The 17785-nt window shown below is 24.5% G+C and overlaps 4 protein-coding genes across 4 annotated transcripts; 3 read left to right on the forward strand and 1 right to left on the reverse strand. All coding sequences in view use genetic code 6, as the record gives it.

Moving 5' to 3' along the window:
* Window positions 1-1093: 1093 nt before the first annotated feature.
* Window positions 1094-1729, forward strand: TTHERM_00024230 (small GTPase family Rab protein; the record flags this gene model as incomplete). The annotated part of the gene is made up of 1 exon (XM_001008509.3): window positions 1094-1729. One exon carries the CDS (start codon window positions 1094-1096, stop codon window positions 1727-1729), a length of 636 nt encoding a protein of 211 aa, XP_001008509.1.
* Window positions 1730-2646: 917 nt separating this feature from the next.
* On the reverse strand, window positions 2647-3737 carry TTHERM_00024240 (Hsp90 ATPase activator, amine-terminal protein; the record flags this gene model as incomplete). Its single annotated transcript, XM_001008510.2, has 5 exons — window positions 3607-3737; window positions 3308-3428; window positions 3173-3242; window positions 3014-3087; window positions 2647-2946 (listed from the first exon to the last, which is right to left on the reverse strand). The coding sequence occupies exons 1-5, from the start codon at window positions 3660-3662 to the stop codon at window positions 2647-2649; spliced, it is 621 nt and encodes a 206-aa protein (XP_001008510.1). The 5' UTR covers window positions 3663-3737.
* Window positions 3738-6004: 2267 nt separating this feature from the next.
* TTHERM_00024250 (transmembrane protein, putative) lies at window positions 6005-15105 on the forward strand (the record flags this gene model as incomplete). Its single annotated transcript, XM_001008511.2, has 14 exons — window positions 6005-6644; window positions 7221-7369; window positions 7420-7586; window positions 7645-8410; window positions 8740-9055; window positions 9117-9460; window positions 9522-9960; window positions 10019-10132; window positions 10185-10523; window positions 10579-11480; window positions 11584-12446; window positions 12649-13428; window positions 13508-13872; window positions 14102-15105. The coding sequence occupies 14 exons, from the start codon at window positions 6005-6007 to the stop codon at window positions 15103-15105; spliced, it is 7188 nt and encodes a 2395-aa protein (XP_001008511.2).
* An 845-nt stretch (window positions 15106-15950) lies between these two features.
* TTHERM_00024260 (FAD/FMN-binding family oxidoreductase) lies at window positions 15951-17260 on the forward strand (the record flags this gene model as incomplete). Its single annotated transcript, XM_001008512.3, has 3 exons — window positions 15951-16164; window positions 16220-16699; window positions 16836-17260. The coding sequence occupies 3 exons, from the start codon at window positions 15951-15953 to the stop codon at window positions 17258-17260; spliced, it is 1119 nt and encodes a 372-aa protein (XP_001008512.1).
* Between the last annotated feature and the right edge of the window lie 525 nt (window positions 17261-17785).

A 17785-nucleotide genomic window follows, 5' to 3' on the forward strand; every position in this document is an offset into this window, starting at 1 on the left:
ATTTTTTTAGATTAAAAAAAGAAGACAATTTTAAATGCTTTTTTGATTGTATTAACAAAATTTGAATTCAGCAAAGAAAAGAAATAATAAATAAATAAATAATATTCAATTTATCATTGCTAAAAATTTAGCTAGTCCTTAAAGGGACACAAATTTTTATTTGTTAGTTTCTTAGAGTTTATTAATTATTTTAATAGATAAATATTTTGGCTCTTATTAAGTTTGAATGTTTTAAAAATGAAATACCTTCAAAAAAATTAAATTATAGAAATATTATATTTTACATTTAGATTTGTTAATTAAGTGAGACATTTAGATAGCAAATTACTATTTAAAATAAACAAGACATTTTTTTCTAAAAAATTATTAGTCAATTTATTTTCAATTATTTATAAGATATTCTTTGAATATTATTGTATGGTATGAATCATTGTGTCTTCGTCATATCCTGATTGAATTTCAAATCTAATTTTGGTTTTCGTAATTACTTTATGATAATATTAAGCTATTTACAGTATTTCTTTGAAAAACATGACCAACGAGATTTTATTGTAAAAAAAAAATTTTTAGTTTGGTATTTATGTGATAAACCTTCAAAAATATTTTAAAGGGAGTATTTAATTAATGAGGATTGATGGTATAATCAACGAAGCAAGCATGAAATAAGTCAATAAATAAGTTATTAAACAAAAATATTTAAAATTTAAATTTTTTCTCTAATTATACTGAACAAGTTTTTAAATCAAAAAACAAACAAGATTACAGAGAGCTACTTTTTAAAAAATTTTATCTTTTAATTTATAAGAAAACAAAAATAATAATTTATTAATTTAAATAAACACTCTTCAGAGAATTTAAAATAATTTCTGTGTTTAAAAAAATTTTAATTAAATAAACAAAAAAGTATAAAAATTTTTATTATCATCAAGAAGCTTACCAAACAATTAATAGCTTACTTATTAGAATATAAGAGTTTTAGTTTAAATATTCTAAAAAGAAGTGAGTTAATGTTGATATGTGTTTTTCTAATTAAAAGAAACAAAAGAATAGAAAAATAATTAATTAAACAAATTCTTTGAAAAGTAAAAAAGAAATGAGTAAGGTAGCAAATAGCAATGATAATAAAATACGCATTCTTTTTTGTGGAAATATAAATGTTGGTAAGTCATGTATAATTTAAAGGTTAATTACCAATAATTTTATAGAAAACTACACTCCTACAGTTGGAGTTGACTTTAGATCAATATATTATTAAATTAATTAAACAAAGGTCTAAGTCAATCTATTAGATATTCCTGGATAGGATAGATATAATGCATTAACACTGTCTTAAATAAGAAATGTAGATGGAGTTGTCTTTGTCTATGATATTTCTGACATGGATTCTTTCACAGATATTATAAATTGGTAATAAAAAATTTAAAGTGCAGCTCATGAAAATACTTTTTAAACTCTTCTTGGAAATAAATGTGATTTATTAGATAGATAGGTGCCTTTCAATAAAGGATTAGAATTTGCAGAGTCTAAAAGTATGAATTTCTTTGAGACCTCAGCTAAAAATGGTAAAGATGTAGTAAATTCAGTTCAGAGTTTAGCTCAAAAAATATTTTGTGAAAGGTTGATGAATTAAAATTAATAAAAAAATGATGAGAATGGCACAGTTAAGCTTTAAAAATCGAAACTAACCTTTCTAAATTTTTTTAAGGGTGCTTATAATTACTATTGTTGAAGTTATTAATGGTTTATGTACAGGAAAAATATATTCCTTTATACTTTAAGTAAATTGAAAATAATGATTTTCTATATAATAAAAATTATAAAAATATATATATATTCAAATGTTCTATATTAATAATAATGCATATAAATGTAACCAAATTAAACTTAATTGCTTCATATAAATAAAATAAAAGAAAAATTACATTAATTAAAATATTTAAAAATTACTTGAAATATTTTGAAAATAAAAAAATGAACTTCCTAAATTATTTATTTAAATAAATTTAACAAAACGTAATGAAATTAATAGTTGGACAAAGCTAAAAGGATGTTTAAGTAAAAGATATTTGTTAAGATAAATATTTAAATAATATTAAATAAATTTTATGTTTAAATTAAAGAAATAATAAATAAATGACTTAGAAAATGTTACAATTTTCTATTTTTAAATATTCTTTAAATTTTATATAACTTAATTCAAAATTTATCATTCTCAATCTAATTACTTAATTGTAAAGTATATTCTTAAGATTTGGATTACGTTTTATGGCACAAGTTTAAGTTAGGTTGAATACAATTATACTAATTATGTATCTACAATTAATTTAGAATTAAATTCAGTAAAGCTAAGTTTAGGGAAAAATAAAAAAGCATATTATATCAATAGGTAAATAACAAATAAGTAAATAAATTTTGGTAGATTGAATAAAACACTGAAAGTTTTAGCTTAGATTTGGCATAAATTAACTTTATGAATAATTACAATATATTAAAGATATACATATCGATTTGTTATTTATAACTAACTAACTAACTAATTAATTAACTTATTAATTTTTGTTAATCTAATTTTTATATTAAAATAATTAATTCTAGCTGCTTTCTTTCTTTATTGATTGATTGCTTGCTTGAATAATTGTTCGCTTTTCATTTTTATTCAGACCATTGAGAGAACTTTTCCTTCAATTCTTATTCTTTAGCTTTTTGTTCATAGAAAATTTATTCCTTTTCTTTACCTTTTTCTTCTCTTGCTTTTTGAGTAGCTTCTTGATTTTACAATCTCTTTTGCTCGTCTTACTTAAGCTTTTCAGGATTGCTTTCATATTCGGCTAATTATTTAGTAAAGTCCTTAAGTAATTTTTTTAACTCTTCTTTCATTTGCTTTTAAATGATTCTTTTAGCAATATCACCACATTTATTCTTGGTGTTTAAAGTAACATGATCAACCTATTTTAGTGTGATTTATAGATAAATTTATTGAATTTCTTTTTAATAGAAAAAATTATTTTATTACTTCGAAATCCAAATCATCAGGGTTGATGTCGTGAATCTTAAAGTAACCATCGGCATCTTCTTCGTCGTTTTCAGCTAAATTTTAGAAACATAAAAGTCTTAAGCAAAAAGTATTTCACAACTCGCTTGCTATTAAATCCAAAATTAAAAAAAAAACTACCTTTAAAATCAACTTCGACATTGAATTCGTAGCAGAGAATTTGTTTACCCTTTCTGACATTGATTTCAGCCTTTATTTAAAAAAATCAAAGTTAAAATTCTGCTTTAATAGCTGATTTGAAAATTAATAAGCTACATCTCCATTGATGGATTTAATCTTTGAATTTTAAACTTTAACACCGTCTTATTCAATTGAGATACTCAAAATTATTTCTTCAAGAAGCTTCTTAGCTTGAGGAGTGTAGTTCTTTTGTTCCCTTTATTAAAAGTAAATAAATTAAGCTTATTTTGTTATAATTTAAATGTCTAAATATCTTTCTATCTATCTTTCTTATTATTTTATTGCGGAAAAAATTTATAGACTAATAGTCTACTTAAAAATTTTTGAAGGATTAAAACAACAATATAAATTTTAGAAGTTTTATTAAGAATTACCAATGCCATGAGTTAACGTTCCAAACAGATCCTGCAGCTTATTTTCTATCAACCATTTTTAATTTTAATGTAGTTTTTTTTTTTGGAATTTACCTTGTATAAGTAAGTGAGTTAATATTTATATCTTTTTTGAAAAATTTAATTAATTATTAATTAATTTAGGAACGACGAGATACACTTACTTAGCTTAATTTTTAATGAGTCTTTTAAAATTTAGTATATTTTTCTCTTTAAAATAAATAAACCACTACCAAAAAACCAAATAAACAAATAATAAGAAGATTCTTTGATTATTTTTGTTATAAAAAATCAGAAATCTTTAGAATTATTCCATTTTCTAAATTCCTTAAAATGATTCGTTTAAAATTTTGAATAAATTTAAAAAGAAAACTCATAAATAAATAAATATTTCTTATTATTTGTTCACATTTAAAATTAATTTATTAAACCCTAAAATTAGCTTTTGTTATTTAGACAAAAAAAGAAATAATTAATTCTGAAATACAAAATTTGAACCGTAATTAATGAAATTGATTTAATATCAAATATTTAGATTTAAATAAAGAAAAATAAATAAATAAGCTTAAATCTTTTAAGATTATTTAATAAAAAAATTATTTTTATCTAATTGCTTGATGTAAAAAATGCAATATACATTAATTAATAAACATCAATATAGAATTAGAGGATATACATTTTTAAAAATTTTAGTTTTCATTGAATTATTTATTTTTGAAAAAGTAAAAGTTTTAAAAATCTATATGGATGAATTTATTTAATTTTACAAAGGTGTAGGTGTTTAAACTTAATATTCAAAAGAAGAAAAGTATTTTTTCATTATTTAAAGCTTATTACAACTCAATTATTATTTTTAATAAAAAACACATATCATTTAAGAATAAAAATATTATTTATCTCTTTGGTTTTTAAGCCTAAAAAGGCATAAAATCTTAAATAAAATTAAAAAATAAATATATATTTAATTTTTGTGCTTTCACTTTAAAAAAAAATCAGTAAATTATTCAATCATTTATTTTTGAATCTTAATTTTTCTTAAATTTAACTTTTTATCTTAGTTATTAATTTAAGTATTTAATTATTTATTGAAAAAAGTAATATCTCTTGAAAATAAAATTAAATCTATTAAATAAATGAATTTTTTAATTTTTAAAATTAATTAAATTTTAAAAATTCTAACAGTTTCTTAATAAATTTTATCAAATAAAAACATATAATTTGATAATCATTAATATCTAACTAATATTTTTAATTTTATGTCTTAGATTTTAATAAATTTTTATTAAATAGAAAAAAATAGAATTAGATTCTTTGACTTCTATTTATATATTTAGTTATTTATTCACTAAAATGATAATATTAGTAAAAATAAAAACATAGTGATGATTTGTAAAAAAATCTATTAGTCCAGTAAATTTTTGTAACTATGTAATTTAATGTCACTTTAGTTTTATAAAAATTATCAATATAAAATAAATTTAACAATTTCATAATAAATTCATTTAATGAGAGGTTATGATCAATTTATAATCACCATTTATTTTTTTAGCTGATTTTCTTTTTTTTAGAGTTGAGCATTTTATTAAATTATTTAAAAGATAAATTTTTAATTTCTGATATTTAATATGATAACATTTTTAAGATATATTCTTAGTAATTTACTTGGCTAATTAGCTTTTAAGGACTAAAATACTTTAAAAGAATATATGTAAAATAATTTTTTTTATGATGAGAATTTGTTTATTTTGCCTTAATGTATATAATTATTTCTTTACACTTATTTAATTGATTAATTATTTCTATTTAAAAAATCAAATGAAATTTTATTCAAAATTTTAATGGATATTATACTTTTATATTGAATTTAGATATAAAATTTAGATACAGTAATTTTTTGAATGATTTGTTTATTTATTTTGTTTTATGCACTCTTATCAGTATGAAGATATTTAATAAAAATGTTGTTTGTAGATCTATCTATCTATATTTCTATGAATTTAATTACCTATTTATCTTTTTAAACAAAATATTAAAATGATAAAAGTAAAGATAAATAGCATGTATGCAAGCAAGCAAGCAAATAAGCAAGTAAACAAATAGGTAAAGCATGTTTTATAACTTTTTTGAATATGAGGAGAATAATAAAGGAGAGTAATAATTAAGATAAAAATCATATAGTTAGTTATTAATATAAATAAACAAATAATAATAAATAATTTATCTTAAAACTAATATTAATATTATAAAGCAATTAATTGATTAACATTAGAAAGAAAATTTAGGTTTAAGGCATACAAAGTATTTAAAATAAATAGTGAACAAAGATCATACATAAATTATAAATAAATTTTCGAATAGTCAGCGCAAAATTTAATTTATTATGAGGTTACTGAAGATACTCTTTCAGGAAAGTGCTCTATTTTCGTTACTTATTGCATTAGTTTATTGCTTAAGAGCCGTAAAAGCTGGGCAAATATTTGGATAAAGCATAGTAGTAGATTATAACTATGATGGTTATGCATAAAAAATAACGTTACTGGTTTAATTTGAATCATCTTTAGGCAACACTGAAGCCATGCAGATCTAATTTCCAACTAGTTTAGGTCCTAGCAACTAGGTTTTCGGAAGCATTTACGAAGATGGAATTGACTTGTTATTAGCAGGAAATGTTGTATCAGACTCTACTAGCTAAAACAACTATTATATTTTTGCGTTCAATGCCAATTTAAAAGCAAACGTATTCTATCGAATTGAAATAACATTTGTAAACTAAATTATTAATAATTTGGTATTCAATGATCCAATTTCGATGTTCACCATGTCATAAATTGGTTCTAATTCTATCATATACGATTCGAACCCTTCTCTTTTTTACCTCTACATTGCTCCTAATATACCCAATGAAACTCTGATCGTCAACATTTAGCTGAATTCAAAACCTCAAGAAGAGTACATCACTGATCCAGGAATCATTTATTCTTCATTCATAGATATAACTCCATCTATATCTAATAGTTAAGGTAAATGGCATTTCAGTCTTATTGTGATACAAATAGTGTTTAGTTTTAGTTGATTCAAATGTCAATTTAGCCATTTTTAAAATAAATAAATAAACAAATAAATACTTTGGGAGAATTTAATAAGGAGAATAAAGCACTAAGATTTAATGCAAACAATTAAAAAAGCACATAAAATAAATAGAGTCCAAGATTAATTTTAAAAGTCAGTAATATTTATTAAGAAACCAGAAATAGATATCAAAGCCAATAAATAAATAATACAACAAATTTTAGATCAAATTTATTATATAAATTAAACATTTCAATACTTTATTAATTAGAAAAAGTTAGATTTAACAAATAAAACATTTTTAAATAGAATTAACTAATTTTTGTTAAAACTCATAATTTTTTTATTTAATGCAATTAATTTAATTCAATCCAGTACTAGTTTTTTCCTTCTAACAAACACTGTTTTTTTTTATGAAACTGTAATCCTTTTTAAAAATTTTTTTAGCTTTATAAAACCACAATTCTATTTTATATTATTAATATAATAAATTTAAAACAAATATTTAACTTTATAAAATTATAAAGGTGGATACTACTATGTTTACATTGATGTAGGACCAAATATTATTGGAAGTACAAATGGTGCAGATTTTTAGTTTGTGGGTAAGTGCTAATCTGTTGAAAATAAATGTGATCCAACTTAAAATGATCCTAATTGCATCAATATAAATCAGGTATAATTTTACTAGTTTATTATTAATGCTTGAAAATCATTTTTATTTAGGTGAAAAGTAACTGCACGATTGATAGCTAAACAGGAAGGATACAATTTATTTAAAAAGATCCGATCATAGCTTAATAGCCAATTCGTATTAATGTAGAAATTAAAAATCCTCTTTATGTATCCCAAAGAGATATTAAAGTATACTCGGCATCTATTAATGATAAGAGGTATTAAGCATTATTTTATTATTTTTACAAACCTTTTTATACAAATTTATATAAAAAGACCAATGGAAAAAGGTAGATTAGCTTTAGCTTTGAGAGTTACTTAAGTTTAAATTTAGGTTAAGAAGATTTAGTACTTGTGGGGTGTCGACTAGAAAGAAAGTATTTTTTCACCATACAAATTATTTAAAGCTGCTTCTGCTACTCCTTTAGCAGGACCTATAAATTCGTTTTAAATCTACTTTACAATTCCTACTATCGTTCCTGAAGGTAGTGATTTGACTTTGTCCTTAGAAACTGATTCAACCAGTTGTCTTGAGCACTCTATTATTACAAACCTTCCTGTTTAATCTGGAAAATAAAAGGTTTCGTGCTATTTCACAATTGTAAGTACGCTTGGATACATCAAATGTGTTAATATAGGTGCTTTTTAGGATCCCTCTATTTAGTATTTTATTGCAGCAAAAGTATATTATGCTAATAGTGCACCTGATCCAGTCAATTTCGGTGGAATATCTATAAAATCAGTGGTTTTAGATGGTAATGGATAACCTATTCCTAATATTAATCTATTTGGAGATGCATTAGGATAGAAGATTACTCTATAAGCAAATACTGAATATTTAGACACAAGTGGATGGCATTCTAGCGCTGCATGGAGTTTAGGTACTACTCAAATTATATCTACTCCTGATGATGGTACACTCTCAGGTGTCCCAAATGGTATTAATGCTCTACTTACAGGATAATTAAATACAGTCGGAATAATACCTTCACTTCAAACAAGCCAGTAACTCATATTTTTCTTGAAAGTCACTCCTAGTCAAGTAATCAATTAAATTAGCTGCACTTAATTCATTCACTAAAGTTTTAAAATGAAAATTTCATTAAATTATTTGCTATTAATTAATTAATTTTAAAATTCGAAAGCGATCATTTCATTCTAAATAAATTTGGAAATTATTAATTAAATAATTCGCTTATTTGATTTTAGCTAAATCGTGAATAATTAACTAGATTTAGAAATGAGATTTAAATATCTTTTAATATCAAAATTAAATATTTAATTAAAAAAAATAAATAATTTAAAACCATGTTAAAACAATTAAATTTATCTATCTATTCCTTTAGATTTTACTATTGATTATAAATGTAGATTGGTACAGATAATAATTATTACAGAATGAGCATTTTATATAACCCTTCTGTGGTAAAGTATGTAACAGGATATGAAACAAAGGGTATTGATTTTGCAGCTTATTCTTCGACAAACTCAAAATGGGAGCTTGATTAATTTGTTTGTTATTCATAGGCTAATAAACAATGTGTGTGGTATAATAAGCCATAGTTACAGGCTAATACTATTGAGTTTACCTATAACTCTTTAATTTCTAATCCTTATGCTTTTGTGAGATTTGAATGCGGACTAACAACTGCTGGAGTTCCTGTCTCTACTTGCAATAATTTTTAAGGTTATATTAAAAATAATTAATGAAAAAATAAAATTTCTAATTAATTATGAAATTATTTTAGGATAAGGAACAGCGAATACCTAAGCAGGAGCCCTTTCAATGAGAAATGTTTATTTTGATAGTGGATTCTAATCATCTATATATCCTGATGACAAACTATTAGATTTTATTATCACTTTTGAGCAGAAAAAATTTAGTGATCCTAATACAGTCTATACAACAGTTTCTACTCAACTTATTAATGCTTACACTATTCAAAACTATAGATTAAGTAATATAAAAGTATCTTATATCAACCTCTACTCATAAAGCTCAGGTACTATTTAATCTAACAACGGTTTCTATGTACCTACAATGCTTAGAATTGGTGGTTCAATTCTCAGATCTGAATCCTTAAACCTCGATGTACACTAATAAATTTCCATTTGCTTTTTTTATCAATAATAAAAAATTTTTTAATTATTAGAAAATTCATGTGTTTTTAGACGAAAATGTTGATGCTTCGAATTTTATGGAAAACTACAGCACTGATTAAAGTGATCACAGTATTGGATGTAGCTAAGCTACTTGTTAGTATTTTGCTAATTCAGGAGCGTTTTTGTCTTCAGACACTTGGTTTAATTAAAAAAAAATTGAAATTACTAATTTGCCAAACATTTAAAACGAATTTAACATTCTTATACCTATTACTAACTTAAATGGAAAGCTTCCTATTCGTTTAGTAATTGCCTTTACCAGCTCTCAAAATACTGTTTTTGGATTAGGTGGCTTAGATAAAGTTCTCAACGCTTTTAGAGTGGCTGGTCTTCCAGTCTATGGTAAATTGCAAAGCCCTATACCTACTATGAACGGAATAGCAAATAATGTTGCTGCACTCAGTGGATATACTGCTTTATGGGCAGAAAGTGATTCATTCTTTAATTATTTTAAAAAAATTTTTAATTTCATTTTTCATAAAAATAGCTGGAAATACTTTCAACTATAAGATGGATATTACAAATGTTGGTGTTTAAAGTACAGTTACTCAGACCTCGCTTGCTGGAGATGCTACTACTAAATTAGTTATTTCTTAACCAAGTAAATTACCATTAAATAATTTGAAAGTTAATTTTTTAACAAATAAAATTAGCTGATGCATAAATGTATGGTGCTGGATTAACAATAACTAGCTTTAGTTAGAATATATTTAGTATTAGTTAAATATAATTCAGTACTCCTCCATCCACCGGTGCTTAATCCTGTACAACTTTCTAGTATAAAATTAATACCAATACTGCTCCATAAGAAAGGTAAAATTAATACAATTATGTTGTATATTGCCCAATAGACGACTATACCTATAAGATCGACAATACTGCAACTCCTAGTGCATTTAGTATTATTATCAAGAATCCTTCCTTCCCTGGTTTCTTTGTAAATGGATATGATCTTTCTACAGTTTTTTCTTATGCTTTTTCTAATAACAAAGGTATTATTGATTGCTTTACAATTATATAAAATAAACAAACAAAAATTTTATTTAGGTAGTTTAATTGCGTTTAATGTAGAATCTTAGACAGTTGCTACTTAGGTAGCAACAGGTGTTGGAGCTCCATGGGCTTGTACAACTAACACAGTTACCCAAATTTCACCCTCTAGTACAGGAAGACAAAAACTATAATTTGTAATCTAATGGAATAACTCTGATTTGAAGATAGACTCAACTGTACTAAACGGGTATGCTTCATTAGATGTTAAAGTAACTTTTACTGATATAACTGGTCTTACTTTTTTGGTTACTGCTACTCCTAAAATCTATTGTCAGAATGATTAGTTTAGTTGTGAGGGAACCATCACAGGCAATAGCATAGATTTCATTTTGAAACCTTTAAAAAATAATGTAATTTACACAATAGAGCGTTCTCAAAATATTGTTATAACTACTTTCCTTACTGTTGGAACTCCTGCCAGTTCTCTTAAATATAATATTGATATTCTTATTCCAACACAAAAGACTGGAAAGAACTATATTTATGGTGATTCTTATAATAACATTATTTACTAACAATGCGCATAGAATCCATTTGTATTTAGCGCAAATCCTTATGGAAATTCTCTTGAAGTAACAGATATCTCATACGAAATTCTAAATTAACATGCTAGAGGTACTTTCTCTTTTAATTTCAAATCTATCAGTGCACGTGAGGAGTTTTATTCAACTAGTTAGTATATTTTTACTCTTGGATTTATGGCAAGTGCTGATAATATAAGTGTCTTACAGTAAAATAGTATTTTTTGCTATGTGATGGAAAGAGATTATACTACTACAAATAGTCCTTTTTAGGTTTCACACAGATGGAAGACTCTTTAAATTGCACCAACTTTTGCTACTATCACTCTTACTCCTCAAGATTTCTTTGTTAACCCTCAAAACTACCAATTTAAGGTAATTTTAATAAACTTTCTTTTTGTTTTATCACTAGTAAAATACAGTTAAAAAAATTTCTTTTTATTTTGCCATTAAATTTCAAAATAAAAAATTAAATTAGGTTGTTTGTGTTGGAGGTGTGACAACTGATGGAGTCATAACTACAGGTTTAACCGCAGCATGGAAAGACGGAAGCGATACAATACAATAAACTGCTGCTCCTGTGCTATCAGGAAATTAGATTAATCCTCAAGTAGTTTTTACTAATCCTCCAACAATTGTTTCTCGTTTATTTGCTAGTCCTGGTATGGAAGCACATTATAAATTTAAGATATAAATCAAGACTCCCTTGACTGTTTAGAGTAGAATTTATATTGACTTTGGAATCGGATTCTCGCCTCGTATTAACAAGAATGGCCATGCAGAATGCTACATCACTGATTCTCCAACTTTTGATATATAATAAGGATCTTAAACTCTAACTCTTTGTGAAATAATTAATAGCAGAAGACTGAAGGTATATGCAAATGATTTAGTTTCCTCACTATTTTATATTGATGTATTGGGTGTTTCAATGCCACAAAAATAACCAGCATTTGCCATTTCAAGGCCTGTCCATTGGATTGGTGTTGATGATGATGGTGACTTAACAAACGGAATTGTAGAGTAAGGTACATTTTTAGACACCTTCCCTTCTTCAATAACATCTTTCTCAGTAATGTCTCTTTTGAATATTCAGCAAAATACAAATATTATTCGTAGAGCTCATTCACTCAACTTTACTATTTAGACTCAACGTGCAAATATACTATCAACCAATTTATTCTACATAGACTTCCCATATTAATATGATTCAATAACTAGAGGTGACAACTATCCTTGCACATTCTAAAGAAATAACTTATCCACTTATCCAAAGAATGCCTAGTCGTATGTTGCAAGCCCAAATTTAGCTTTGAAATGTGATTTTATTTCCAAGAGAAGGTAATTTTAGCACAAATTTTTAAAATTATTTTTCCTTAACTAACAAATAAATAAATATTTAAATAACTCCATAACAAAAACACAAATAATTAGACTATATTGAATAAATTCTAATGATAATTTTTATTAATTTGTTAACAAAAATAATTGACTTAACAAATAAAAAAATTTTTTAAATAAATATTGCTTAATTAATTAAAAGAATGAGGATCACAATAAATAAATAAGATGATTAAACTCAAAGCAGTACTTATGAAACTTATAGCATTTTTGTTTAAAATATTGTATCCCCCAGTTAAGTAGTATCTGGACTTAGATTCACAATTTTCGCTAGTGATAGTGCAAATTTAAATGCTATTATCCTGATTGCGTAAGATTACAGTGCAGGATTTATTAGTTATGTAGCTGAAACAGAAAAGACAGATTTGTAATGGAATTCCATTTAACTACAATAATCATAACAAAATGTTGTGCTTACTACCTTAAGCTATCTTTATAATTACTATTCTCCAGTTTAATACTTTAATGCCTATATTGGTTTTTATAATTGTGATATGTAGCTTTAACCTAAATCTAATACTCAAAATGTATTTAAAAATACTTTCTAGTATAGCTTCAATAATTATATTAGCAACTTTTATTTTGATAATATAACTAATTACTTAGAAACAGCCTTCACTGGATAGGCAGTAAGTCAATTTAAATTAGCAGCATAATAATCAACTTCACCAGGAATCTACACTCTTCATCCAATTAAGAGTAGTGGAGATACTTTGTAGTAATACATGGACTTACCTCCCTTAAATGTAGTAGTTAGCACAAATAAGTGTCAAATAAACGCTGCAAGTAATGCTTACAATTTACCTGCAGATGGCTAAACACTACCTATAATATTTGATTTCACAAATTGCTATCCTGCATAAAGCATCTAATACATACCTACTAATGACTTAGGAGATCCTACATAGCTTGTTGTAGATTAGTAAAAATTCCATTCTAATTTTAGCATACCGCATTAAAAAAATTCTAAAAAAGTTATTAATTTTATTTTTAAATTTAAGGACTACTTATTAAGACACTGTTGATGGTTCAAAAGGTAATTACAAAACAAATTATAGGATGATTATGATATTCAAGCCAAAGTCAAGTAACTTAATACCAGTAGGAACTGTAATTAACTTAAGTTTCAATTTAGGAGGATACAATCTTCTTAGCTATAATCCTCCTAATAATGTTTAATTAACAGTAACTGCTGCTTTGGGATCAATTTCTGCACCAGTAGCAGCTGGTATTGTTATAGTTTCCTAACAAGCAAATACTATTGTAGTATAATTTTCATGTGACTAACCATCAATTGTTTTATACCAAGTTGGTTTAGAAGATAATACTCCACCTGCATACACTGCAATAATCACTTAACTCACAAGTAATTAAATTAAATACAATATATTCTTTTAAATTTAGACTATCTTATTGAAATTAAAATTTTACTTCATAATAATTTAAATTTAATTTTTAAGCTTAAGTAATTAATAAAATATTTATCAAACAAAATGAAAGAATATATTAGATAATTAAAAGCACTATAAATTAACACTTATAAATAATTTAATGATATTTAAATATTTGAGTATAACAATTGTTTTAATATATAGGTGCAAGAGATTTCTTTAGTGATAATGCTGATTATCAATACTTTAAATAATATGGTAGATTAGTCATTCCAGTAGCTAATGGAAATATTTAGCAAACAATAACAAATTTATAGAGTTCATCAGTATATAACATATACTATTATTGCCTTAACTAACAACCTTAAGCCAGTGCTGTTTAAACAGCATCCTTTTAGGTAACATCTAATTAAGGATATTTACTTAAGATAAACTTATATTTCAGTGATATGATAACCTATGCTTAAAATCAAGATATAGCATGTGCAATGACTTAAGCTTTTTCACTTAATTCTCAACGTATTGTAACTGATTAAGATGTCTAATGTGGTGGTTAATACCCATACTTTGTGAAAACTGTTTCTTCTTAATATAAAAAGCAAATATCAGTCAATAAATAATACTAATACTCGTATTACATTTTACCTGATAAGACTTTAGTATAGGATTTAGTTAATCTTCAAATTAAAGAAATTATACAATACAGTACTTTTAATTTGACTCTTCTCAGCAACGCCCAAAATCCTTAGCTATTCCCTCTTCTATTAGATACTGAAACAGAAGATATTTTAACCTAATCTCAAGTCTCAGCCTCTTTAAATGTCGCTTCTTTAGATACTAATTATGCAACTCTTAATTTCACTTTAATAGGATAGAAAGGTTACATTTATATTGGCATAATGGCAGGATCATAAAATATTTAATTCTAAAATTTCTTATAATTGGTAAATTATAACAATTTGCTTTATTTCTGGAGTAGTTATGTTCCTCGTGATATTTTACAAACAGTCACATTTACGAATCTTTAACCATAAACTACATATACTGTATTCTATGCAGCTACCAACGACAATCCTTCTATTTAAGCTCAATCTACAGGTGTACAAACTCAATACCTAACTACAAAAGCTATTTAAGTAGTTGTAGAAGCTTATTCTGCTCAAATAATATATTCATTATTCATTTTAGCATTTTATTTCTTAATTTGATATAAGATATAATTTTGTTAATTTTATTTTATCTATTTGTGTTAATTCTGTGTGCTAAATTATTTCAGATTAGACATTTATTTTTTTTTACATAAAATAAATATTAAATAAATAAAATAATTTATTATTGAAGAGTAAATAAATTTTAGGTTTTTATTTTTGCTTTTAATTTATTCATAAAAAGCTAACAATTATATTTCTATTCCATATAAATGATAAATAAAAATGGCTTTAGATAACATTTGATATAAGCATCTACATAATTTTTAAATATGTCAAGCAAGCATAAAGTGAGAACTCAAAATGGGAGTATTAGAATAAATACATTTACAAAAGAAAAGGTTATATAAATAATTCTTTTACTAAATTAAATCTATATATGTTTATTTGTTTGTATTAAAATTGGTTTTCCTAGTTACTATATTCAGTATATATTAGTAAGCATAGGAAAAAAGGTTTTGATTGTTGAAATAGAATAAAATATATGAATTAGATGGTTTTAAAATTATTATATAATAAATAGCAAACAAAATTTAGATAGCTTTTACTTGATGATACTTTATTTATGGATTGAATTTATTTAATAGTAACATAATATTTTTTTAAAATGAATCTTGGTTACATCTGTAGAAATTTCATGGAAGGTTGGAAGAAGTTTTATCTTGAGAAAATAACTAGTGTTTGTAAAGATATTTAATAGGAATAATATTTTTTATTTTATCTTGTTAATTCTTATGAAAATTCATTGGTTTATTTGGTGGTTTAAATATTGATTGAACATAAAACAATATAAACATTAATTAATCATTAAAAAAAACAAATAATAAATATAAATTTTATAAAATATGAATAGCACTAAGACTTTGCATGACTCTGTTCAACTAGGTGAACTAAAGCTCTAAAATAGATTTGTTGTAGCTCCTTTGACTAGATAAAGAGCTGATAAAGATTCTTTTATCCCAAACGATGTAATGAAAGAATATTATACTTAAAGAGCATCTTTCGGTCTGATTATTACAGAATGCTCCTAAGTTTCTAAGTTGTCTGATGTTTTTTATTGTAATAGAGTTTTTTTGGTTCCTATTCATCTAATTAAGTTTATTATTTTTAAAAGGGAGTGGTGGAATATACAGCAAAGAATAAGCTTTAGGTTGGAAAAAGGTAGTTGATTCAGTTCATGAAAAAGGCGGATTAATCATGCTCTAAATTTGGCATTGTGGAAGATCTGCAAATATAAGCTAATTAGGTGGAAAGCAACCTATTGCTCCATCTCCTATAGCTATTAACTATAAAAGCAGAGCAACTGGAGAAGACTATCCTGTACCTCATGAGCTCACAATTGAAGAAATTAAAGAAGTCGTCTAATAATTTAAGCAAGGAGCAATTTATGCTAAAGAAGCAGGATTTGATGGAATCGAATTGCATGGAGCAAATGGTTATTTGGTTGATTAATTTTTGAGAGATGGCTCAAATAAGCGTACTGATATTTATGGAGGAAGTCCTGAAAACAGATCTAGATTCTGCCTAGAAGTTATAGATGCTCTAGCTGAAGTTTTTGGCTATGGTCGCACAGCATTAAGAATATCCCCAACTGGTATGATCAAATTAGTTGCATATCTTAAATTAAAAAAAATAATTAAAAAATAAATAAATAATTTATGAATTTATTTAATTAATTAGCCATTCGTTAATTAAATTGTTCAACAATATATTTTCAATATGTTAAATAGGTAGATTTAATGATATGTATGACTCAGATCCAGTAGGACTACTCAGTTATTTACTTCCTGAATTAGATAAAAGAAATCTTGCTTTTGTTGAGTTCAAGAGGCATGGAGCTCTTGAAAATAGAGCTGTAGTTTATCCAGATAGAAAAACTCCTTAGGAATAAATGCCAGATTTCTTCAGAATAATTAGAAAATTATATAAAGGAAATATAATTGCAAATGATAATCTTTCGATTGAAGAAGCTTAAGAATTAGTTTAAGAAGAGGTTGCTCAAGCTTGCTCTTTTGGATATAAATCAATCAATAATCCTGATCTACCACTCAGAGTCAAAAATGGCTGGAAGTTAAATGAAAATCTTGATAGAGATACTCTTTTTACTTAAGGTCCTAAGGGTTATACAGATTATCCATTCCATAATTAAGAGTGATAATATTTTAGTTATAAAGAAAAATAGAATAATTTATAAAAATTAGACAAATTATTTGTTGATTTAATTATATCCTTATTATTGTAAAAAATTTCATTAATTAGTTTTAATATTTGAATTAAATAAATAAAATAATAAATACATCAATTACTTTAACAAATTTCCATACTTAATAAAAGTACTTTTTAAAATATTTTTACTACTGTAGAATGTCTGATAAGTAGTAAAATGTGATTCCCTAATTTTTCAAAATTTTTTTACTATTTTTAATTGTTAATATTTTTGAAAATTTTGAAACAATAATAATTAAAATAAAAAGAATTCAAAATTCACTATATGTTAATTAAGATTTTAGATATAAAATTCTATATAAAAAATAAAAAAATAAGCCTTACAGCCTCTCAATATTTAATAAAAAAATAATTACTTTTACTAGTTTTTGAAAGCACTTATTTGAGATTGGTTACAAATGAGTTTAACTTTTAAATATATTAATTATTTTAATAAGGCATATATCAAGACTTC

Source organism: Tetrahymena thermophila (genome assembly GCF_000189635.1).
Source record: "Tetrahymena thermophila SB210 genomic scaffold scf_8254803, whole genome shotgun sequence".
NCBI classification, from domain to species: Eukaryota; Ciliophora; class Oligohymenophorea; order Hymenostomatida; family Tetrahymenidae; genus Tetrahymena; species Tetrahymena thermophila.